We start from the raw sequence: 25,517 nt of genomic DNA on the forward strand, positions 1-25,517 counted from the left end.
ACTTCTGTTTAAATATTTTTAGCTAGCACTTAAATACTGGCAGAGCTAGAAAATGTTGAATTCTTGAGAATACCGTAGCTCCCAATTATATAAAAGTAAAGGAATCTGTGATGTGTGATGTGCTGGGTAATGTGTGAAGCAGAAAGCTAATATTTGCCACAGATATCCTTATTTTCCATCTGTCTAGTTTCTACCTATACACCAAATTTATTCCATAGAATATTTTTCTGTAAAGTGTTCCTTGAGTAATTGAGCTTAGATAATACCTCTATTTGGCAGTTTTGTCTGGGCAAGTTACAGATTGTTATATTCTAAGTGAACTGAAATATCCTTAAGGATACAATTTTTGCATTAAATTTCTCTTGAAGTTTCTTAGAAGAATTCAATATATTTTATAATATTTGTTAAATAGACAATATATGTCCAACATTTTTGGAATGTTGTCAGTATTCTTCCAATAATCCAATGCTGAAAGGTAGAATCAAACAACTATAGTATCATAAATATTAAAGGATTGACATTGGGGAAGAAATAAAGGACTCATTTGAAAGTAAAGAATTGGGGAAGTATTATCTATTTAGCAGTTAGACTAGTATGAGTTGTAAAGCTCCACAGATTTTACTAAATCCCATAATAAGTATGACTATAGAAGTGCTGCTTTAACTGGGTATTTGGGTATTTAAAAACATGGAATATTTTTCATTGAACAAAGTAGGGGACACAAGAACATAATCGGTGGAAAAAATAATTGTTGTTCCTTAAAAATGTATACAATTTTGACTTTCAACAGTCTTATTTTCTTTATGAACCACAGATTGTTTGTTTCTTCAATACTTAAAGTTACTTTTCTCAATAATCCATGGAGATAATTAAGTATATACAGTTACATTTTAATTTTATTTAGTTTTCCATAGCCCACAACCTACACGAGTGTTGAGGTCGTGCATGAATGTCATAAGTTTTAGATTGATATACTCTCTGACTAATGTCTGATGACCAAATTTATTTTTTGGAAATAAGCTTACTATTTTGTTTCTTCCCAGGTAAAACCAAAAAAGATTTAAATATAGCTGTTCAAATGATGAAAAGGATCTACTCTTTGTTGGAAAAATATCCAGAACTTTTGCAAGAAGAAGATCAGAAGCTCATAGCCAAATGTCTGACTTATTTAGGTTTTGATGAATTGGCAAGTTCTTTATGTCCAACAAAGGTAAAGTTTTTCAGAATAGCTCCATTTTTATGATTAATTATTGGATACAGTAATAAAGTATCTTTCAAACACCATGTTTGGAGATTATTTTACAGAAAATATTTACTCTACATTTATAATTATGAGTTATCCAGTTACAAAAAGTTTATTAAGATATGTAAAGTTTGATAAATGTTTAAAAAACAGAGTAGATATTAGATATTTAATGCAGACACTTAAAGTTAATCCTGTACTAAATTCTAGCAAAATTCTAGCAAAAAAGAATTTAAAAATCATATCATGTTGTTTGGCTATCTTTAACTATGTTTGATTGTAACATAAGAACCATAATGTCATTTGAAAGTGTTTTGGTTAGCTCCTTCCCCCAAAGTTTTTTTGGGGGGAGGGGTTGGGTTTTTGGTGAAGGTCAGGGGTTACTTCTGGCTATGCACATGCTCAGAAATCGCTCCTGGGTTGGGGTACCATATGGGACACCAGGGAATCAAACCACGGTCCGTCCTAGTTCAACCTCGTGCAAGACAAACGCCCTACCGCTTAACCACCATTCCGGCCCCAATGTGTTTTTTAAATTGAATTTCTAACATGTGAGTTTCAGATGTGCACCACTGAAAATGGATATGTGCCATATGCTAGTTTATTCATACTTAAAATGATAGCATTGGTAAAAACATTTCAATATTTAGTATAAAACTAACCACATGGTAAAATGTTTTATCATGAAAAGCTTTGGTTGTATTTTAATTATTTTAGTGATATAATAGAATGATTTTGAAGATTAACTTTTAAAACAACATAGGTTGCAGAAGATGACATAAAGAAGAAAAATAAAATATATTCAGTTGGGATGGGGGCAGTTCGGTTTCAGCTACAGCACATGGGTCATTATCTGATTCGAGATGAAAGAAAAGATCCAGACCCCAGAGTCCAGGATTTTATTCCTGATACATGGCAGGTAAGATGCAAATGAAACAAAAGTTATATTCTATTATTAAATGTGATCTCAAAAGCTTCTATTGTAGTATTATATATATTATATTTGCCATGAATTTATTGTCAGAGCTTAAAATTATTCATCTTTAAAAATGTTTGAACGTCGCATTTTTCTTGCCTAAAGAAAGTGAAAATTTTATTTCATCCATTTAATTATTCTCTTAAAGATGTTTTAATGGATTCACCTCCATATTGTGAAGCATCTTCCAGCTGTCTTTGTTTGAAAACTATTTTTTCAGATAAAAATAGTTGCCTAGAAAAATTGGGCAATTTCAAAAGTGATATTCTGTGCTGTACCTACCTGTCACCAAAATGTTATAACAAATATAGTATAATTTATAGTAAATTATAATATATAAGAAATAAGTGTATTTTAATATTATTTTGATCTATTTTATTTTTATTATTTTATTACTTATTAAAAGTAATTTATAATATAGATACTATGGCTATACAATTTAGAATAAAAATTATGTTTCTGAATAGATTAACTTTCTAAAATTATGTTAAATTCAACATGTCCACCTACCACAGTGGGATCTTTTGGATTCTATCTGCTAGATTTACTTTTCTTATGCTATTGATGGTCAGGGTCCTTTCAAAAAGATTTCTGTGTTTGAGGTCAAGGATGTGGCTCAACAATGGAATGCTTGCCTCTCATATGTGAGATCTTAGGTTTGATTCTCAGCTTCAGCCCCCCCTCAAAAAAATTCTTCCTTTTTCAGGATCAGGAAAACCAGTTCCTTCACTGAAGGATGCAATACAACCCAGTTTTATCCAATAATCTCACACACATTATGATATATTTTGAGGTTCACTTTATTCTATAGTGTGGCTCAGTACAGACTTGAGGGAAGAGAGTATTTAGGTTGAAATTTTGTTGTATTGTCCCATCTTCTACTTATATAATCAGCTAGCAAGTCTTTGACTGTTACCATTTCGATGAATAAAAGCATGACTGAAATAGATAAAGTTCTCTATACTTTCCAAAGCAGCTAGATAGAAGACTGAAAAAAGTAGTAGAACAGACTAATAAGCAATGAATAATCATTGGTTCTTTTCCACCTAAGCTGATTTCTCATGTACACAAAAATATATCATTTAATTATTGTAAAAACTTAATTTGTCAAAGCCATTCTGCTTCTATTAAGTTACAAATAGGAAAAAAAAAGTCTCAGTTGGAGACTGACTCACTCCATTGTTCATGCACAAAACCTAGATGCTCCAAAAGCTAAAAATGATCATTTTCCACTAAAATTCATGCATTCTTGGTTTCCTCTTCTGCCTATCTCCATGTGTTTGCAACTCTCAGTTAATAGACTGAGAATTATATCAATAGACAGTTAATAGACAGAGAATTATATCAAAAGTGAATTAATATGCTTGTTTGATAACGTGCTGTTTACATCCTTGATACAAATGATCCTCTCTAAATCCTGCAGAGGGAGCTCCTGGATATTGTGGATAATAATGAGTCAGCGGTAATTGTTGCCCCAACGTCATCAGGAAAAACCTATGCTTCTTACTACTGCATAGAAAAAGTGCTGAAGGAGAGCAATGAAGGAGTGGTTGTATATGTTTCACCAACAAAGGTAGCATTTGAATGATTAGAATTTTCTCTTCAATTCAAGCAAGTAATTTCCATTTCTGTGAGTTATGCTTGATATGTTGAGTTAGTTTGGCTATACACCAGGATGAATATAATATGTGTGTGTGTATTAAAATTTTGCCACAATAAGTGGCACATTTTCTCGTGGGGAAGACTTCTAAAATCTATTCTCTTGGTCTGGAAAAATTGTACCAGGGTACAGATGCATGCTGCTCACCCCTGCTCCCTGGTACCACTGGCCCCCTAAACCTCACAGGGTGCAGTAATAAGCCATCCCCAAAACCCTGTCTCCTCACACCATGTCCATTCCAGCACTTGTGGGTGTGGACTGGGGAATCTGTGGAACTACAGGTCATGAACACTACTGCACCCCGCATTTTTGGAGAGCAGGATGAGAGTCTTCCTGACACTTCTGGGAAGGTTCAAATGTCCTACTTCCAAATTGACTCTCTTAGCAACCTTTAAATATATAATATACATTGACTAATTTCATTTGCTTTACCATGCACTTTATTTTCAGAATTTCTCATATGACTTTATTTTTTATATTTTGACACCTCCACCCCTTTTTACTTATTTTCTCTCTATACTGCATCTGACATCCATCTGTATACTCTCAAATTTTATCATTTAACTTAAATTTTATCTTTCCAATTGCAGAAACTAAAATCACACATTCCTAAGTATCATTGTGAGAAGGAAATCTGGTCATTCAGCATTGTGATTGGAAGAAGCACTCACACTTGTCTGGGCTATGTGGAATTAAAAACTTAATTCTGCCTCTGCACTTTGTAAAATATTTCTAATCAGCATTTGGAACTATCTTGTTTTTTAGAACAGACTGTTTACTATAGTCCCTTTCAATTCAATACAACTCAGTTTGGAATTTAAAAGTAGAAAGTGTGATCTTTGTCTCTAGCAGAAGTTTGATATATAGGAAGTGTAAGTTTCATATCTTCATTCACAGTCCATTAAACAATGTAATTTTAAGAAAGATTAACTTTTGGGGGGGCTGGAGTGGTAGTGCAGCAGTAGGGCCTTTGCCTTGCAAGCTGCTGACCTATGATGGACTGCAGTTCGATCCCCCTGGAGTCCCAAATGGTCCCCCAAGCCAGGAGCGATTTCTGAGTGCATAGCCAGGAATAATCCCTGAGCATCACTGGGTGTGGCTCCCCCCCAAAACAAGACAAAACAAAAAGATTAACTTATGGGCACCCAGACTTATTATCACTATGTGTTCAGATATTACTCCTGCCAAAAAAACTTGGGGTTTTAAAATATTCAGATCAAAATAAAGTCAGAGGTCAGAAAAATAGTTCATACCAGCATGTGGGCATTCTATTTTAAGCACTATATTCCCCGCAAACAACTGTAGGTAAGGTTTTGATGCTCCCCAAACACCACAGCACTCCATAAGTACTACAAGTACATAACAAGTAATCTGTGCTTTGGTTCTCTCTTGGTGGCATTCAGATCATATACAGTGGCAGGGATCAAAGTAGTGTTGTAAAAGTAATTCAATTCAATTTTTTTCTGATGTGCGAACAAGATTTTCTATTTATAACTAATAACTTCTTACAAAACAGAGCTTCCCCAAAATCTTTTTTTTCTATTGTTTTTAATGATGCTAAGGGCTTATTTCTGATTCTTCACTTAGGAATCACTTCTAGCAATGCTATGAGATACTGAGGTTGGCTCCGTGCAAGGCACCTATACTGTATCACGTCCCCCTTTTCTTTCATTTTTGTAGTTTATCAGTAGATTACTTACATATCAGTGTATTAGTTACATTATTGGTGTATTAGTATTGTATTCTAGTATTAGGTGTATAGAAAGGCTAGATTGTTTTATTATTCATAGGAAAATATATACATAGATGCATACATGCATTATATATGATATTTAAACATTATGTGTTTTGGGGAAACCATGTTCAGCAGTGCTCAGGGCTTATGCCTGGCTCTGTGTTAGTGATCACTCTTGTAGAAGTACAGGAATCATAATTGGTTAGCAGTGTGTAAGGCAAGTGTTTACCCACTGTACTAGCCTTTTGACCAAAGTTTTAGATTTCTTGTTTTCTGTGGTTTCATCTAAATTAATATTATTGTTTGATTAATAGGAATCTTTTCCATTTTAATCAGGCCCTAGTTAATCAAGTGGCAGCAACTGTTTACCATCGTTTTACTAAAAATCTGCCAAATGGTGAAGCTCTATGTGGCGTATTTACAAGGGATTATCGTCATGATGCCCTAAACTGTCAGGTAGGATTATATTAATTAATGTATTAATCATTAAAATTATATAAAATACTTTATATGTCAGAATATATATTCATGATTTAACTTGTAAAAATAACTTTATATTCAAAAAAGATAAAATGGTTTAGATAAAATCTAATATTGTAACAGCTCAGAGAGAGAAATCTATGAATCTATGTGCACTTAAATATAGATATCATATTTCCATCAGAGTTCCTTGCATCATCTTTGTTTATACATTGATTTTAAATGACCTAAAGAACCCAAAGTTATTGAAAATTACCAAACACCATTTTCTAATCAGTCTTTCTTTTATTAATAAATATATCAAATGACACTTGTAATTTCAAGATTAGATAGATTATCTCATACTATATACACATTAGACAATGTTCTTGAACCACATATAAATAATTACAACCAGGCAAGGGGTAGGGGAGAGAGCTGAATGGACTGGAGCACATGCTATGCATGAAAGAGGCCTGAGATTGACCTTTGACATGACATTTTCCCCTAAGTATGCGGCCAGAAATACAACCTGTGTACAGCAGGGTGTTGCTCCTAACCAAACCAAATGAAAAAGATACCTAGAAGAAAATATATGACAAGAGAAATTACTGATGGTGTGGTGCCCATGCTCTCTTTCACTAAAACACTTGTTGCCTATAGTGGATATGGTTTCTAGACAATTTTCTTGCCAGTTCTGTTTCTGTGGTCCATGTGGAAGTTCTGCTTCAACACAATGGTTTAGACCTTCGTGATTGAGCAGAGTTATAAAGGTTGACTGCATCATTTCCATATTGAGACACTTCTGTAATCGGTATTTACCTCAGAAATCTCAACCAGTTGGGTCAATTTAAACTAGGTGAAGGACCTACAAAAAGAAAACCACAATATCCTGCTTCAAAAAATAAGAGGACACATGAAATTGGAGACACATACCCTACTCATGGATTGGGAGTATTAACATAGTTAAAATGGAAATACTCCCCAAAGCATTGCACAGATTTATTGCAATCCTTTTAAAGATACCCATGGCAGTCTTCAAAGAAGTGGATCAAACACTCCTGAAATTAATTTGGAACAATAAACACCCACAAATAGTTAGAATAACCCTTGAGAAAAGGAATATGGGAGACATCACTTTTCCCAACTTTAAATTGTATTACAAAGCTATAGTCATTAAAATAGCATGGTATTGGAATAAAGACAGACCCTCAGATCAATGGAATAGACTTGAGCATTCAGAGAGTGTGCCCCAGATATACAATCAATTAATTTTTGATAAAGGTGCAAGAAATGCAAAATGGAGAAAGGAAAGCCTCTTCAGCAAGTGATGTTGGCACAACTGGTCAGCCACTTTCAAAAAAGCGAACTCACACCTCCATATGATGCAATGCACAAAGGTCAAATCCAAATGGATTAAAGACCTTGATATCAGACCCAAAACCATAAGGTATATAGAACAACACATATGTAAAACACTCCATGACACAGACTAAAGGCATCTTCAAGGAGGAAACAGCATTCTCCAAACAAGTGGAAGCAGATATTAAACAGATTGGACTATATTAAGCTGAGAAGCTTCTGCACCTCAAAACAAATAATGCCTAGGATACAAAAGCTACCCATAGAATTAGTGAAACTATTCACCTAATAGCTATCAGATAAGGGGCTAATAACGAAGATATACAAGGTACTGACAGAACTTAATAAGAAAAAAAATCTAACCCCAACAAAAATGGGAGAAGACATGAGCAGACAAATTCTCAAAGAAGAAATAAAAATGGCCAAAAGGCACATGAAAAAATGCTCCATATCAATAATAACCAGGGAGTTTCAAATCAAAACAACTATGAGGTACCATCTCATGCCACAGAGACTGGCACACATCACAAAGAATAAGAATATTTTGTGCTGGCGGGGATGTGGAGAGAAAGGAACTCTCATTCACTGCTGGTGAGAATGCTCTCTCATCCAGCCTCTATGGAAAACAACGTGGATATTCCTTAAAAAGCTAGATATTGGGCCGGGCGGTGGCGCTAAAGGTAAGGTGCCTGCCTTGCCTGCGCTAGCCTTGGACGGACCGCGGTTCGATCCCCCGGTGTCCCATATGGTCCCCCAAGCCAGGAGCAACTTCTGAGCGCATAGCCAGGAGTAACCCCTGAGCATTACCGGGTGTGGCCCAAAAACCAAAAAAAAAAAAAAAAAAAAAAAAAGCTAGATATTGAACTTCCATATGATCCAGCTATGCCACTCCCAGAAATATACACTAGTAACACAAAAATACAATATAAAAATCTCTTCCTCACACCTATATTCATTGCAACGCTATTCACAATAGCCAGACTTTCGAAAGAACCAAGATGCCCTTCAACAGATGAATGAGTAAAGAACCTGTGGTATATATATATACACAATGGAATAATATACAGCTGTCAGAGAGATGAAGTCATGAAATTTTCCTATATATGGGTGTACATGGAATCTATTATGCTGAGTGAAATAAGTCAGAGGGAGAGAAACTGAGACAGAATAGTTTCAGTCATCTATGGGTTTTAAGAAAAATTAGACATTGTTGTAATATTGCCCAGAGACAACAGAGATGAGGGCTGGAAGGACTGGCTCACAAAGAGTGGTGAGTGCATTTAGAGAAACAATTACACTCACAACTATGGTGATAATGTCAATGAGGGAGAGAAGTATAAAGCCTGTCTTGAATACAGGTAGGGGTGAGAAGGAGGGATATTGGTGATGTAAATGTTGCACTGGTGAAGGGGGGTTTTCTTTTAGGACTGAAACACAAATGCAATCATGTTTGTAATCAATAAAGATAATATTAAGACAATACTAAAGAAAATAGAAAAATGTAAACTAGTTTGAATTTGAAGTGGAACTTCTTCCTTTATCAAATGTTATTTTTCTAGTTACTGATCTTTTTTCTTTTAAAAAATAATTAACACCATTTCAATTGAATCACCATGACATACAAATTTAATAAGTTGTTCATGACTGAGTTTCAGTCATATCGTATTCCAACACTCATCCATTCAGCAGTATTCATTTTCTATACCAATGTCCTCAATTTTTCTCCCACTCTCTTCACTTTTCTCTGATTGCCTCCATGGTAGAAATTTATTATCTCTCTCTTCCTTTTAGACACTGTGCTTTGCAATATTGTTTCTGAAGGGTATCATTTCATATCAGTTTATCTTTTTTGCTTGCTTTTATTTTTTGAGCCAAACCTGGTGAAGCTCAGGGGTTACTCCTGGCTATGTGCTCAGAAATCGCTCCTGGCTCAGGGGACCATATGGGACTCTGGGGGATCGAACCATGGTCTGTCCTAGGTCAGCTGTGTACAAGGCAAAGACCCTACTGTTGCTCCACTGCTCCAGCCCCTCATATCACTTTATCTGTTTTCAGCACCCAGTTCTTTTCCAGTGTGATAAATTTCAATTACCATTTCCATAGTAGACCCGTCTCTGCTTTGACTTACCTCCCCCCTCTTTGTGGCAAGTTTCCTACCTGGCTGTGATCCTCCTGGCCCTTGTCTCTATTGTTTATGGACATTATTATCATACAATCTTTCATTTTTATATCCCACAAATGAGTGTGATCATTCTGTATCTATCCCACTTCCTTTGACTCATTTCACTCAGTTAGCTTTCTTTTAGTTTTAGCCCATATTACTTTTGCCATACGGAAATTTTTAGTTTGATGTACCATTTTATTCAGATTTGATTCTATAGCTATAACTGGCATCCTATCATCAAAGACTACTTTGAGGTCTAAGTCTTGGACTGTTCTACCTATGTTTTACTCAGTGAACTTGATAGCTTCAGGTCTAATCTCAAGGTCTTTGATTCACTTAAAATTGACTATTGTGTAAGGTGTGTAATAGGGATTGATTAATTTTTTGCACATGGTTTTCCAATTGCCACAATTTACATCTTTATTCCATTCATGTTCTCAGCTTCTTTGTCAAAGATTTATTAGCCATATACTTGGGGGTTTGTCACTGGATATTATATTTTGACTCATTGGTTTGAAAGTTTGCCTTTGTTCCAATACCATGCTGTTTTGATCACCATGGCTTTGGAGTAGCTTTGAGTTAGTAAAGAAATACCTCCAAGTTTCTTGATTTTTCAGTATGGTTTTAGCTACTCAGGGTCTTTTATGGTTTCACGCAAACCCTTTTTTTTGGGGGGGGGCACACCCGGTGGTGCTCCTGGCTGTCTGCTCACAAATAGCTCCTGGCAGGCACGGGGAACATATGGGACACCAGGATTCGAACCAACCACCTTTGGTCCTGGATCGGCTGCTTGCAAGGCAAACACCACTGTGCTATCTCCCTGGGCCCCTCACATAAACCTTTTAATTGGTTTTTCTAAGTCTTTGAAGAATTTTTTCTGAATTTGAACAGAGATTGCATTGAATATGTCTAGTAGTGTAGGTAAGATGGTTATTTTGCTAATATTGATTCTTCTGCTCTATGAGCATGGGATGTTTCTATTTCCTTAGATCATCTTCAATTTTGTTCTTAGTTTTTGAAGTTTTTTTATTTATTTTTTTCTTCAAAGATTTATTTATGGTAATAGTGACAATGAGTAAGGGGCATTCCCACCACCAGTGTTGTCCTCCCTCCACCCCTGTTCCCAGCATGCATCCCATATCTCCTTCCTTTTCCCCCCAGACTAGTGTAACTGGTCTCCATTTTACAGCTTGTTGTAGATTATCTATTCTGTTGTCGTTTGAGATAAAAAAGGATAAGAAAAAAGGAAGAAAAAATTTGATAGTAACTACCAAAAACAAGGTCTTCTGTGGTAGAGGATTGCTTCCAGGTGATGTTATAGACTAGCCTGGATGTTTTGTGGATGGCTTCCCTGGTTCAGGGGAGAGTGGATTATGCCCATTCTTCTGAGGTCTGTGCCAGGTCATTATGTCAATGTTCAGGGTGTAAGGTCTCTTTGCACTACAAGATTTGTGTGTTCCAATTGCTATTAGATAGGATCTTATTTGTATGTATAGTATTTTCCCATTTTAATGTGCCTATGCAAATAAGAAGCAATGCCACGTGGTGTTATTGTCGCATGTGGGGGCCATAAGAACAATTCCAATGATTCCCATGACATGGTTCAATCATAAGCATTAAACTGGGGGACTCTTCCACCAAAATTCCTTGTTAAACAGCTCAAAAAGAGAAGATAAAAAGTGGTTAGAATCATCACTGTATAAGACAACATTTAGTAAGAATTATAGCTGTCAGAGAAAAAACACAAAGTATTCTAAAGAAATACGTGTCCATCTTATGTATCTTGAAACAGTTTGGGGTAGTCACACACAATGCACAGTTTTGGACTGTGATTAGGATTGTACACTACAAAAGTTAAAAAGAGCAATGTAGGTTAGTTAGACCACACCAGGCGGGTCTTCAGGGCCATGCCTGGTTAATCGGGCCCTGGGGGGAGGGGGTGAGAAATTCCTCCCTAGGCATCCAAAAACTACAGAGGCTTGGCTGGGCTCAGAACACCCCACATGCCAGGATTTTCGTGTGCCTTTGACTGGTATGATGGGGGCTCTGGGCAGGACAGCTAGCCATAGGACCCCTGGGCTGACCACTTAGTCCAGGTGAGCATGATTCCCCCCACACCAGGTGGGTCTTCAGGGCCACGCCTGGTTAATCGGGCCCTGGGGGGAGGGGGTGAGAAATTCCTCCCTAGGCATCCAAAAACTACAGAGGCTTGGCTGGGCTCAGAACACTCCACATGCCAGGATTTCGTGTGCCTTTGACTGGTATGATGGGGGCTCTGGGCAGGACAGCTAGCCATTGGACCCCTGGGCTGACCACTTAGTCCAGGCGAGCATGATTCCCCCCACACCAGGTGGGTCTTCAGGGCCATGCCTGGTTAATCGGGCCCTGGGGGGAGGGGGTGAGAAATTCCTCCCTAGGCATCCAAAAACTACAGAACCGCGCGGGGGCGCATATTTAGAATATTCCTTATTCTTATGTTATGTTTTGAGTATACAGAATGTTCATTTTTGTATTCTGCCCTTTCCCACACCCCTACAAAGCTCTTTTTTTTCCTTAACTTTCTAAACCCCTCCCAAACGTCACTAACCTACATTGCTCTTTTTAACTTTTGTAGTGTACAATCCTAATCACAGTCCAAAACTGTGCATTGTGTGTGACTACCCCAAACTGTCTGGGTTGTATCCACATGACTCATGTACAGGATGGGAGACACCCTTGTGTTATAAAAAGTGTGAGGTTTTATCACTAGAGGATAAGATCTTATTTTTGTGTCTATGGTTTTCCCTTATTTACAGTGCCCATACAAAAACGTATGGTTTCGTATTGGATTGCTGGTGTTATTCTGGGTAAGGATGACAGGTTATACTCACAGTCTCTGTGGTCTATTTTTGATCTGCCCTTTTTTATTATTAGTATCTTTATTTAAACATCTTGATTACAAATATTATTGTGATTAGGTTTCAGTCATGTAAAGAACACCCCCCTTCACCAGTGCAACATTTCCACCACCAATGTTCCAAATCTCCCTCCATCCCACCCTACTCCCACCTGTACTCTAGACAGGCTTTCTAGTTCCCTCATTCATTCACATGGTTATAGTAGTTCTCAGTGTAGTTATTTCTTTTTTTAATATAATTTTTATCTTGATTGTAGTGGCTTACATATTGTTGACAATAATATTATAGGTACATATTTACATAAAATCGGGGGTTCCCATCACTGATTTGTCCTCCCTATACCTCTGTGTTCGTCCTACCTTCCATTTCCTCCTCCCTCACCCCCGGGACTGTGAGAATATGTGTTCCCCTCTGTACCTACCTTACTACTTAGTAGTCTCGGTCTTGGTGCCTCCCTTATTTCCCCGTCTAACTGGGAGGAAGGACTACATAGTTCAAGTTATGTGGTTTTATTTGAAGAAGAGAAAAGTAATAAACTGGGGTAAGAGTCTAATATGCCGAAAATGGGCGGAATCCTTCTAGAGGCTCTCATTGTCGGTTTGAGAGATGAAGGAGAAAAAGAAGGTAAAACACCCCAACAGTACAAAAAGAAGTGTCAAATATCCAGTGAGCACTCCAGTGATAACAATAGGCACCACAAATAAAGCCATGGTCTTGAGTTAAAAAACATGGTGGAGCACCTAAAGAAAGAAAAGAAAAGAAGAAAAAAACAATATATATATATATATATATATATATATATATATATATATATATATATATATATAAATGGGGACAACAACTTCAATAACCACACCAAAACAAAGAAACGACAAAAAGTAGATAGGTAAATAAAAATAAAAATAGTAATAATAATAAATAAAGAAAAAAATAATATATAATATATAAAAAATAAAAATGTTTTGTGCTTTTTGCCTTTTTTCCCCTCCTGCACTGGCACAGTAAATATTGGGGTCATTCGAAAAGGAATTCACTTGGCCTAAGTGCTATGGGGTTTCTCCAACCTTGGGGTATATTGTCACGGGATTAACTATAGACTTCGTTCAGGTTTATTTACTCTACCAGTGGTGCTTTCGTGGTTTTGGAAAACTTTTGCTCCGTCCTGGGTGATGAAATAAGACCTATGTATCTAGAGATCTCAGTATCTGCACAGGTCCAGGAGTGGGACTTATGATGAAGTCTTCCTTTGTGGTTCTAGAAGTTGTTTCCTCAGTGTCATTTTAATCCATCTTCTTGTGGTTGGTGGTCTTGGTCTTTGCACTGATCCTAGGATGGAACCTAGGACAGCGTCTTTCATTGTGTTTTCAGAAGCCCCATTCCTTTGCAATTGTCTCAACCAGACCTTTGGAACTGGGGATCATGGTTGTTGTGCAGGTTGTAGTTCAAACCCTAGCGTAGGGCTTTTTTATTGGTCTCAAAATACATTCAGTCCAATCATGGTTCTAGCAGCCAGTCATCTGTAAATCTCATTGATCTGCCCTTTTATCCTAGGCAAGGCTTTTTGTACCAAGCAGCACCAAAAATGGTAAGGATAGCGAAAATATGTATACATTAAAATAGAACATATAAATAAAACTGGATTTAAAACATGTATTTGAAGAAAACAAGTGATAGTTGAGTTTGAGACATGTTTTGCGGCATCATGGAACCCTATATTGTCCTTGAACTGGGGGTTTTACTGAAGCTGATTCAGGTATCATGCAACAGTCTACGGTTTGATGGAGGCAATAGGGGCCACCAAGCATGAGTCAGCTGTTGTGTTGGTTGTAGTTTTTTGTTGAGGCATGAGATGGGGACCGAGAGGGTCCCCTGAGGAGCTGGATGGTGGTCTGTTGGGGTGGAAGGTCAGTCTTGGTGTCTACCTAGTTAGGAACTGAGGGTAAAGAGGGTTAAATAAGGGGAAGATAATGGATCAGGGTTGGGAGATGAGGGGTAGAAGAGACACAGGGGTGGGGGAGAGGCAATACATGATAGGGAATATATACAATATATAGATGAACTGTTTATGGTTTAGGCTTGGAGTCAGTATGGAAAATCACGTCCACATAAAGACTAGACATTAAACGTCTATTTGAGTGTTATCATCCAAATCTTGGGCATCCTGTTTCCATTCCTAGGAACAGTCTAGGATAAGGAACATTTTTAGATAATGCTTAAAGAGTATATTTGTTGCACGGGCGCTTTTGCACCCACACAGTTTTAAAAATTAGTATTAGTGAGGACTAATGCAGGGGGTCCAGTATGTATAGGGGAGGCTTTTCTCTCCTCCCACTGCCCCCCAGGGCCCGAGTTGCCAGGCCCAGCCATGAAGGCCAGTCTGGCGTGAGGGAATCTCAGTCTCCTGGACTAAGTGGTCAGTCCAGGAGGCCATTGGCCAGCAGTCTGTCCAGAGACCCTGACATACCAGTAAAAGAGGGACGGAAAACCTGGCGGGCGTGCGTGCTCTTCTGGGTCCAACTGCAGCCTCCCTCCAATTTTTGAAGATTTAATAGTATAAGTCTCTCACCTCTTCTGTTAAGCTTTATTAAGATTTTGTTAAGATTTCTAACTACTTGATGATTTTTTGACACCACTTTAAATAGAATAGATGCTTTCCCTTTTTCTCCTATGAGTCATTATTTGTATAATGGAATCAAACTGTCTTTTGAGTATTGACCTTTGCTACATTGATTTATTGTTTATAGGAGCTTTTCTGTGGAATCTTTAGAATCTTCGATATGTGTCATTATGTCATCTGCAAATATAGTTTGATTTCCTTTTTGTGTATTGATCTTGTAGCCATGCACTTTGCTGTTTTGATTTATTGTTCTAGGAGCTTTTTTTTTTTGAACTCCTTAGGGTCTTCAATGCATATTATTATGCCATCTGTAAAGAGAGATAGTTTCATCTTTTGCCTGATTGCTATTGCTAGGAGTTCCAATACTAAGTTCAATAAGTGTAGAGAAAATGAACAACCTTGCCTTGTGCTTGATATCAGTGGAAATGATTTTGGTTTTACACCAGTAAGGAATGATGTTGGAGGGGCCGGAAAGATGGCATGGAGGTGGGTCATTTGACTTGCATGCAGAAGGATGGTGGTTCAAATCTCGGCATCCCATATGGTCCCCCGAGCCTGCCAAGAGCAATTTCTGAGTGTAGAGCCAGGAGTAACCCCTGAGCACTGCTGGGTGTGACCCAAAAAAACAAAAACCAAAAACAAAACAAAAAAAATAAATGATATTGGTACTAAGCTTTTTATAGATAGTTGTTAATATCTTAAAGGAGGTTTCTTCCACTATCTATTTTTATGAACCAAATCATTGACAATGCACTGTTTTTATTTTAAATACTTACAAGTAAGAATTTAACTTTAAATTTCATATTTTATCATTAGACTTTTATTAGAAAAATTTCAATTCATAAGATTAAAATTAGCATATTCCAATTTTTATTAATTATTATAGAAGGAGGTTATTATGATCTGAATTTCAATAGATACATGGAGAATTTCTAACTATAGCTTCTCTAGTTTCATAATTATGCTTATATGTGATGAGTACTCAAAGATTTATTTATACATTATTATTTTAGGTACTTATTACTGTGCCTGACTGCCTTCAAATTCTGCTGCTGGCTCCTCATCGTCAGAATTGGGCAAAAAGAATCAGATATGTTATTTTCGATGAGGTAAGTATGGTATTATTTCTCTGAGTTGATTTCATAGTTGCATATGCATAATGATGAAGATCTTTGGTGCTTCATGTCCTCTGCTCCTTTTTATGGAACTGAGATTATGAAGACTTTTTCTTTTACTACAGTTTTTTTGTGAATGTCCAGAATCCAGCTATTAGAGACTATTGTTGCAAAGAAACAAAATGAATCATCATGGCCCAAGTTTCTTTTTTTTTTTTTTTTATGAAAATGGAAAAAAATAAAGAAGGAAGGAAAAGGAAGAAGGAAAAGAAAAGAAAGGAAATAAACAAAAAAGGAAGGATGGAGGAAAGTAAGAAAGAATGAAAGGAGAGAAGGAATAAAAAATGAAATAAAGAAAGGAAGATGTGATGGAGGAAAAAGCAAGCAAGAAAGCAGGGAGAGGAGAAAGGAAATAAAGAAGTAGGGAAAGAAGGAGGTAAGGAAGAAAATGCGAGAAAGAACAAAAGTAGAGGGAACTAGCCAGTTCAATCAAATAGAAAGATTAATTTTCTTTTTTTTTTCCTTTTTTTAAATTTTTTTAAATTTATTTAAACACCTTAATTACATACATGATTGTGTTTGGGTTTCAGTCATGTAAAGAACACCACCCATCACCAGTGCAACATTCCCATCACCAATGTCCCAAGTCTCCCTTCGCCCCACCCGACCCCCGCCTGTACTCTAGACAGGCTCTCCATTTTCCTCATACATTCTCATTATTAGGACAGTTCAAAATGTAGTTATTTCCCTAACTAAACTCATCATCAGGCCCAAGTTTCTTTTAACAGAGATTTCAAACTCCAGTTTTGGATTTCTAAAAAAATACAGTACAAATAACATTGGCATAAGTTTCTTTAGACAAAAATTTCAAAGTTCAGCCATTGGTTTCTGAAGCAAAGAAATTTGGGTGCCTACAATGATGTCATTATGTAATTATGTATCAGTCATGGCCTAAATAAAAGAGATGATATATTCAGTATATAGCAATTCAAAAATGTTCGCCAAAGTTGTGTATGAGTAAAATTATACGTGTTAGTACTCAGATATAGTGGTTTATTTTTATGTTTAAAGGAAGCAATTATTGGGGCCTGACCCATAGCATAGTGGTAGCACTTTTTCCTTCCAAGTATCTGACCCAGGATGGACCTCAGTTTGATCCCTGGCATTCCATATGGTCCCCCAAGCCAGAGCAATTTCTGAGCGTATAGCCAGGGGTAACCATTGAGCCTCACTGAGTGTGAACCATAAAAAAGAAAGCAATTATTGAAATTCAAAAGGAGATTCCTATTATTTCTATATTGTGTATGAGTTAGAGACAACTGTTATGTTAGTGAAGATAAAATTTTCTAAATGAAAACAAATGGAACCAAATTGTTACTCTCATTTTTCTCCATTTTTTCTGATTCCTTGAAAAGTTTTATAAGGGTTCAGTTAGAAGTAGAGAATACTGTTTTTCTTTGAAGTTCTTTATAGTTTTGTTTCCCTAGACAAACGAGTAGATTGGAAAATGAAGAAAAATTTTGGAGACGAGTTAAAGATAAAAAAAATTATAGCAAATTGATTAAGTTCACTTATTAAAATATTTGAAGCATTATAAAATTGTACTTTTTAAAAAATAATTTTTAGTTTAAAGAAAAGGCATGGGTCGGAGTGATAGCACAGTGGTAAGGCATTTGCCTTGCACCCAGATGACCTAGAGAGTTCTAGATTGGATCCCAGCATCTCATATGGTCCCTCAACCTGTCTGGACAGGAGTGACTTCTGAGCGTAGAAACTCCTGAGTGCCACCAGGTGTGTCCAAAAAAAAAAAATAGGAAAAGAAAGAATATGATATGGAAGTATTTAACTTGTCTTTGTTATAAACTTGGAGTTACTAGGTATGCTATGTTTTTCTTCTGTTTGATATTTAGCTTATCTTATTTTAACACAGTGCAATATATCAATATATGTGAAAAGTCTAGCGCCTCAAAAAGTAATATTCCAAAAATTAGGCATAGGCCAGTATATTTCAAGCAAATGGGAACAAAATGGGAAAAAATTGCTTGAGATTAAGTTACAGAGACAAGTAAAAATTAAAATGTGGTACTCAAAGGCATAATATATGACCAGTTTGCAAATTTCTATTTAATTTCATCTGCAATGAGAAGATACTAAATAAAATTAATTAGGGGGCATGGTCTGGAGTAATTTCTCTATGGTCATATCACTTTTGTCATGATGTGCAAAATGTCAAGGTCAGAGAAAGAGAGTACGGAATCTTCAAAGTGATATTGTGGTAGTGTCACTGGTAACCTCTGCCTATCAAGCTTATGATATTTGATTGAAAACAGACATAGAAAGAAAGGTACAAATTGGAAAAAAAATATTTGTTTGCCAAGGGATTATTAATAGATTGGTAATGTTTAAGAAATTTATGTGCTAGGGCTGGAGAGATAGTATACCTGATAGGGTGACTGCCTTGAATACTGCTGAACTGGGTTTAATTCCTGGCAATTAGATGATCTCCCAACACTACCAAGGGTGAATCCCTGAGCCAGAGTAATTTTTGCAAATCACTGGGCATGTCCCCCAAACTGAGAAAATAAGATGTATGTATCCTGATTTTCTAATTTTCTAAATAACCTATATTTATTTATTTATTTATTTATTTAAAGATAACAAAAATATATGACTTCCATGTTTGATTTTTAACATTTTTAATATAATTTTTATTTTGATCATAGTGGCTTACATATTGTTGACAATAATATTTTAGGTACATATTTACATAAAATCAGGGGGGATTCCCATCACCAATTTGTCCTCCCTACACCTCCGTTTTTGTCCTACCTCCCATATGCTCATCCCTCACCCCCAGGGCTGCCAGAATATGTGATCCCCTCTGTACCTAGCCTACTACTGAGTAGTCTTGCACCTGTTTGGTCCTGGTGCCTCCCTTATTTCCCCCTCTAACTGGGGCCAGGACTAGCTAGTTCAAGTCATGTGGTTTTGTTTGAAGAAGAGAAAAGTAATAAACTGGGGTAAAAGTCTAATATGCCGAAAATAAGCGAAATTCTTCTAGAGGCTCTCATCATCGGTTTGAGAGACAAAGGAGAAAAAGGTGAAACACTCCACCAGTACAAAAAGAAGTGTCAAATATCCAGTGAAGACTCCAACAATAACGATAAGCACCACAAAAAAACAAACAAACAAACAAACAAACAAAACCACCATGGTCTTGAGATAAGAAACATGCCAGAGCACAAGTGAATTTCTTTTTGAATGCCCTGTGCCAGGGCAGGAGGGAAAAAACAAACAAACAAACAAAAAAGCACAAAACATTGTTTTTTTATATATTATTTTTATTTTCATTTATTATTATTATTTTTATTTACCTATTTTTGGTCGATTTCTTTGTTTTGGTGTGGTTATTGAAGCTGTTGCCCCCATTTATACTTCTTTTTTTCTTTTTCTCTTCTTTTCTTTCTTTATGTGCTCTGGCACGATTTTTATTTATCATTTTAAGTCAACTTTTCAATGTCCCCCCACATTTCCTTCACAGGTTCACTGCCTTGGTGGAGAAATTGGCGCAGAAGTGTGGGAGCATCTCCTTGTCATGATCCGATGTCCCTTTTTGGCTCTATCAGCTACCATAAGTAATCCTGAACATCTCACTGAGTAAGTGTTATGGTCCAGTTTGAATGGACTGCTTAGATATTTTGAATATTTACGTTATATATTTGGATCTTTTAAAGCACCAGTTTAAATCAGCATTCTTTTAATATGACAGGAAGTCGTTCTGTGTTCTTGCTAAGTCATATGCAACTTTTGTCTTTAAGGTGGCTACAATCAGTAAAATATTATTGGAAACAAGCAGACAGTCTGATGCAAGAAAGAATCATTTCTAAAAAACATACTGGCTCACATGCCAGTTTCCATAAAACTTGTGTGAGAATACAACAATCATATAAAGTTAGACTTGGTATGTTCGAAATATATTCATAGGACTTTTAACTTTTACTTTAAAATGAATCCACATGACATCATATATGGATGTGGTTGATTTCTTAACCAATGTCTATGCTTAAAACATGGCCATTGACTTGAAAATTGTGATCTTCCTTTTTAGTTATTTATGGAGAGAGATACAATGATTTAGAAAAGCATATTTGCTGGGTAAAACATAATGACATTTGTTGTGATCATTTTCATCCATGTGCTGCACTAACGACAGATCATGTAAGTGATATTTTAGTGAAATTTATTCTAGATAACAGAAATTATTAGTGTATATTATAATTTAAAAGTTGTCTAATGTATAGTTATAAGAATTAAAGATCAAAAATTTTGAGATACTTTAGTTGATCTTTGTTTTTATGTTTTAGTAAATATTTTAGAGTTAATAATTAATAAAAGTATCAAGAATAAGTCAGGGTTGGAGGGATAGCACAGCAGGTAGGGCATTTGCTTTGCATGTGGCTGACTGCAGTATAAACCTGTGTATCCCATTTGGTCCCCTGAGTCTGCCAGGACTAATTTCTGAGCACAGATCCAGGAATAACCTCTGAATGCTGCTTTGTGTGGACCTAAAACTCAAAAGCAAAACAAAAGACAACAAAAGAATTAATTTTATAGATTTCGATAGGTATGTTTTAGTGGTATTTGAATCCATAAATCTTAAAAGCAGTGGGATATTTTAATCTGAATTTCTTTGGTTAACTTTATTCATATTTAGATATTATCTTTGCCCATTTTATGATGTCTGTCTGGCTAATTCAGTGACATAATTGTTCGTGCAGCTACAAAAAAATTGTGACACTTCCTTGTAAAGGTGAAACCTGATCACTGAATTAAATTAAACAAGAAAAAAGCCATTTTCACTAACATACCATTCCCAATATACCTTTTTGGGAATGGAATAAGAAAGTTAGAGAGTGGGTAAAGTTTTCTTTATTATTCTTGCCTTTTTTTAAAATCCCAAGAATAGTCGTTAAAATCCCATATTGCCTCTCAAGAGATAATTAAACAATAGATGGTCTTCTTCCTTTCAAGATCTGGCATGTTAAATCTATTCCAAATCATGTTCTTAAATTATGTCTCCTGGAATATAATTGCTAAATATTTTATTTTTTCCTGTCAATGGCTTGATGAGACTACTTCTTAGCTGAATTTGCAGTCTTCCATGATCTGGTCCCAAAGATATCTTACTCAGAAGTCCTTATGTTTTAAATTATTCCAGAATATTTCATACTAAATGCCAGTTGTTTATATTCTGTTTATCTTTTGTAAACTCTTTAGATTCTTTTTGTGATTTCCTTAGCTATGATTTTTGGACTTTGACCAAAGCATCTTATCTTTTTAAGTCATATCTGATGCAATATTTTTACAATCACTTTCTATATCTTATTGGAATAATCCCTTGAATACTAATTTTGTGTCCTTATAGTTCTTAGCAAGCTGTTATGTCTACAAAAGGAGTTAAATAAATGTATGATAGGGATCAGGAGAGATAGTACAACAGGAAGGGCATTTGCTTTATATTTGCTGGCCCTGTAATTTTCAGTGGCCCCTCAAGCTCACCAGGAGTGATCCTGTGAACAGTACCAGAGTAAGCCCTGGTCACTGCCAGATGTGAATCTCAAATCAAAAATTATATAAATAAATGTATGCAATAAAATAAAGATCTGTAATAAAAATATTCAACTTAACTTTAGTACTTTGGGGTTTTAAATTTTACATCTTTTGTCTCTGTTATTTATCTTAATGCTTCCAGAATGGACCTTATTAATTTTCTAATTTTATCAAGAAGCAGGTGAACTACTAACTAATATACTTTGCATCCCTTTAAGTGGTGTTGGGCGAGGACCACAGCTCTCTGAATAATATCTTGAGAAATACATGAATGAGAATCACTTTACATTCTCTGGATTATAATATAATGAATCCCAACTTTAGCAATTATCCTTCTTTTTTTTGGTGATGCTTACACACTTGCCTATTCTCAAGCTATTCCTATCTCAATGCTTAGGAGTCATTGTTAGGGATGTTGGAGGGGATCATATCTGTATTGAGGTTAATTTTTTTGAGGTTAATTTTTTAATATGACTGTATTATGGAGATTTCCTGTCTTTTTGAGAGTAGTCCAATCCAAACTCTGAGTCTAAATCAAAGTAAAATATGGGCAAAAGTCTTTGACCTCACCTCAGCCTAGGATATAGACAATAATCCACAGAGAAATATGTAATTAGTAAAAGACTCTTTCTCTTCTCTCTCTCGTTCTTCTTCTTTCATCATTGCCTGTGGTGTTGGCACAACTAGCTAGCCACTTAAATAATTGAACTTAGACCCCCAGCTAACATCATGTATGAAGGTTAAATCCAAATGGATGAAAGACCTCGATATTAGACCTGAAACCATAAGATATATAGAACAATACGTAGGTAAAACACTCCAGGACATTGAGACTAAAGGCATCTTTAAAGAGGAAACTGCATTCTCCAAGCAATGAAAGCAGAGATTAACAGATGGGAATATATTAAACTGAGAAGCTTCTGCACCTCAAAAGAAATAGCGCCCAAGATACAAGAGCCCCCCACTGAGTGGGAGAAACTATTCACTCGATACCCATCAGACAAAGGGCTAATCTCCAAAATATACAAGGCACTGACAGAAATTTACAAGAAAAAAAAATCTAATCCCATCAAAAAAATGGGAAGAAGAAATGGACAGACACTTTGACAAAGAAGAAATACAAATGGCCAAAAGACACATGAAAAAATGCTCCACATCACTAGTCATCAGGGAGATGCAAATAAAAACAACTATGAGGTACCACCTCACACCCCAGAAATTGGCACATATCACAAAGAATGAGAACAAGCAGTGTTGGCGGGGATGTGGAGAGAAAGGAACTCTTATCCACTGCTGGTGGGAATGCCGTCTAGTTCAACCTTTATGGAAATCAATATGGAGTTTCCTCCAAAAACTGGAAATCGAGCTCCCATACGATCCAGCTATACCACTCCTTGGAATATACCCTAGAAACATAAAAATACAATACAAAAATCCCTTCCTTACACCTATATTTATTTCAGCACTATTTACCATAGCAAGGCTCTGGAAACAGCCAAGATACCCTTCAACAGATGAATGGCTATAGAAACTGTGGTATATATACACAATGGAATATTATGCAGCTGTCAGGAGAGATGAAGTCATGAAATTTTCCTATACATGGATGTACATGAATCTATTATGCTGAGTGAAATAAGTCAGAGAGAGAGAGAGAGAGAGAGAAAGATGCAGAATGGTCTCACTCATCTATGGGTTTTAAGAAAAATGAAAGACATTCTTGCAATAATAACTTTCAGTTACAAAAGAGAAAAGAGCTGGAAGTTACAGCTCACCTTATGAAGCTCAGAAACAGGGATGAGTTTAGTTAGAGAAATAACTACGTTTTGAACTATCCTAATAATGAGAATGTGCGAGGGAATTAGAAAGCCTGTCTAGAGTACCGGCGGGGGTTGGGTAGGGAGGAGGGATATTTAGGACATTGGTGACGGGAATGTTGCACTGGTGATGGGTGGTGTTCTTTACATGACTGAAACTCAAACACAATCATGTATGTAATAAAGTTGTTTAAATAAAAACAACACTGTAGTATGGCAGGAACAGAAGATATCAGTATTACTCCAATCTTTTTGTTTCTCATAATTTTCTCTCATAAAGTGCTTTACTTATTTGTTATAACTCCTCAGTGGCAGGAAAGATTCTCAGTCTATATTAGTCTATATTTAAGTAAGATAGATAATAACTGATATTTTAGTCTTTATACTATTTTGAGCAATTTAGCTGATATAAGTTTTATATTAATTATAACTTCTGTATCCTACATTGCTAGGATCATATCGCTAACTATTAATTTTTTGGTGCTGTTATTTCTCCACCTTCTATTTTCACAGCAAGAAAACTATTACAATAAAAGAAACCTGAGAGTTAGCACAGCAGTAAGGCTTTTTTGCCATGCATGCGACCAATACAGGACAGAACTCGGTTCAAACTGGGCATCCCATATGATCCCCTGAGCCTGCCAGGAGGGACTTCTGAGCACAGAGCCAGGAGTATCTCCTGAGCACTGTCTGGTGTGACCCTTAAGGGTGTAATGCCAAGGCATACATAAACTTTTAGGGGGGCTCAGTCCACCAGATGTATCCCCAGATTTTCCTGTTGGGGTGAACTGAACTAACCCCTACTGGGTTCCTCAAAAGGCCCACTGTGGACGCCTTTTTCCCCTGCATGGATGGTTGAGGAATTTCCAAAGAGATGCTTGGCATTACATTTTCTTTGGTCATTATTTGGCTATCTCTCCTTTGTAAAATCTCAGGCAAAATTGTGGCCTCTATCAAATAATTTGGTTCAGAAATCCCAGCACCAAAGATTACTAAGAGAACCCTTTTTATGGATAATATTTAGCCCTAAAAGCAGACAATGTTTTTTCTCTTTTTCAAATATGTCCTTGCAGCTGCAGTTTCTAGTAATCAAGGGGGAAGCCAGAAAGCAGACCCTCGGCTATTGACTCTCCTTTAGAAACAGGGAAACACATTTTAGGGGATTTAGCTCCTTCCTTTACTTAACCTCTAAAACAATAGAGTCCAGCCCATTAAAGATCAAGTGCCTAGATATTTCCTACTTCCTCTTAATCCTGATGTTGCATTTGAAGTAAGCTTGCTAAGAGCTGTCTTGAGTTGTAACCTTCTCCTTTGTAACTTTGAATTTTTACAGTAACACCCATAGCTTAGGTATTGTTACTGTTGTACTTTGCTTTGTGATTATAATTATTCTTCACCTATGGCTAATTTTACCCCTATAAATCTTGCTGCTCAAAAAATTAAACTTGTTGCACTCCTGCCAGAAAACGTCTTGACCCCACATACTCTGTGTGTGTTTTCATTATTTCATATTTCATATTTCGCCATCCATGCAACCCAATCTCCCTAAAGTGGATTCACCGAAATCTCACTGATGGCTGTAGGACAGAAGCTGCCTACAGCAAAGATAAATATCTTGATGTATGATATATATTGTTATATTATTATGATGTATTCAAAATATGTCTGAAAAACACTAAGCAAAAACTATTAAGTTCTGGTAGTGTAAGGTATAGCAGCATTCACTCAGGAGGTTCCCTTACTAGCTTCATCAAAAAGTTGGTCTTAAAAGGGTAAGATAAGGTTGGACAAGTGGGCTCACCTTAGTCCAGATGAGTTGAAGGATTGCCTTTAAGCCACCTGAGACTTCTTTACCACATAGA

At 36.3% G+C, this 25,517-nt stretch overlaps 1 protein-coding gene across 1 annotated transcript in view; it reads left to right on the plus strand.

Moving 5' to 3' along the window:
* LOC126007198 (probable ATP-dependent RNA helicase DDX60) overlaps window positions 1-25,517 on the plus strand; it is a 139,540-nt gene that overhangs the window by 67,758 nt on the left and 46,265 nt on the right. The window contains 8 exon segments of the mRNA XM_049772674.1: window positions 1,044-1,210; window positions 2,007-2,162; window positions 3,643-3,792; window positions 5,951-6,070; window positions 16,127-16,222; window positions 19,770-19,885; window positions 20,047-20,189; window positions 20,337-20,446. Of these exon segments, the coding sequence (XP_049628631.1) occupies window positions 1,044-1,210; window positions 2,007-2,162; window positions 3,643-3,792; window positions 5,951-6,070; window positions 16,127-16,222; window positions 19,770-19,885; window positions 20,047-20,189; window positions 20,337-20,446 (1,058 nt within the window).

The sequence above is a fragment of the Suncus etruscus genome, chromosome 4 (genome assembly GCF_024139225.1).
Source record: "Suncus etruscus isolate mSunEtr1 chromosome 4, mSunEtr1.pri.cur, whole genome shotgun sequence".
In the NCBI taxonomy this organism is placed as follows: Eukaryota; Metazoa; Chordata; class Mammalia; order Eulipotyphla; family Soricidae; genus Suncus; species Suncus etruscus.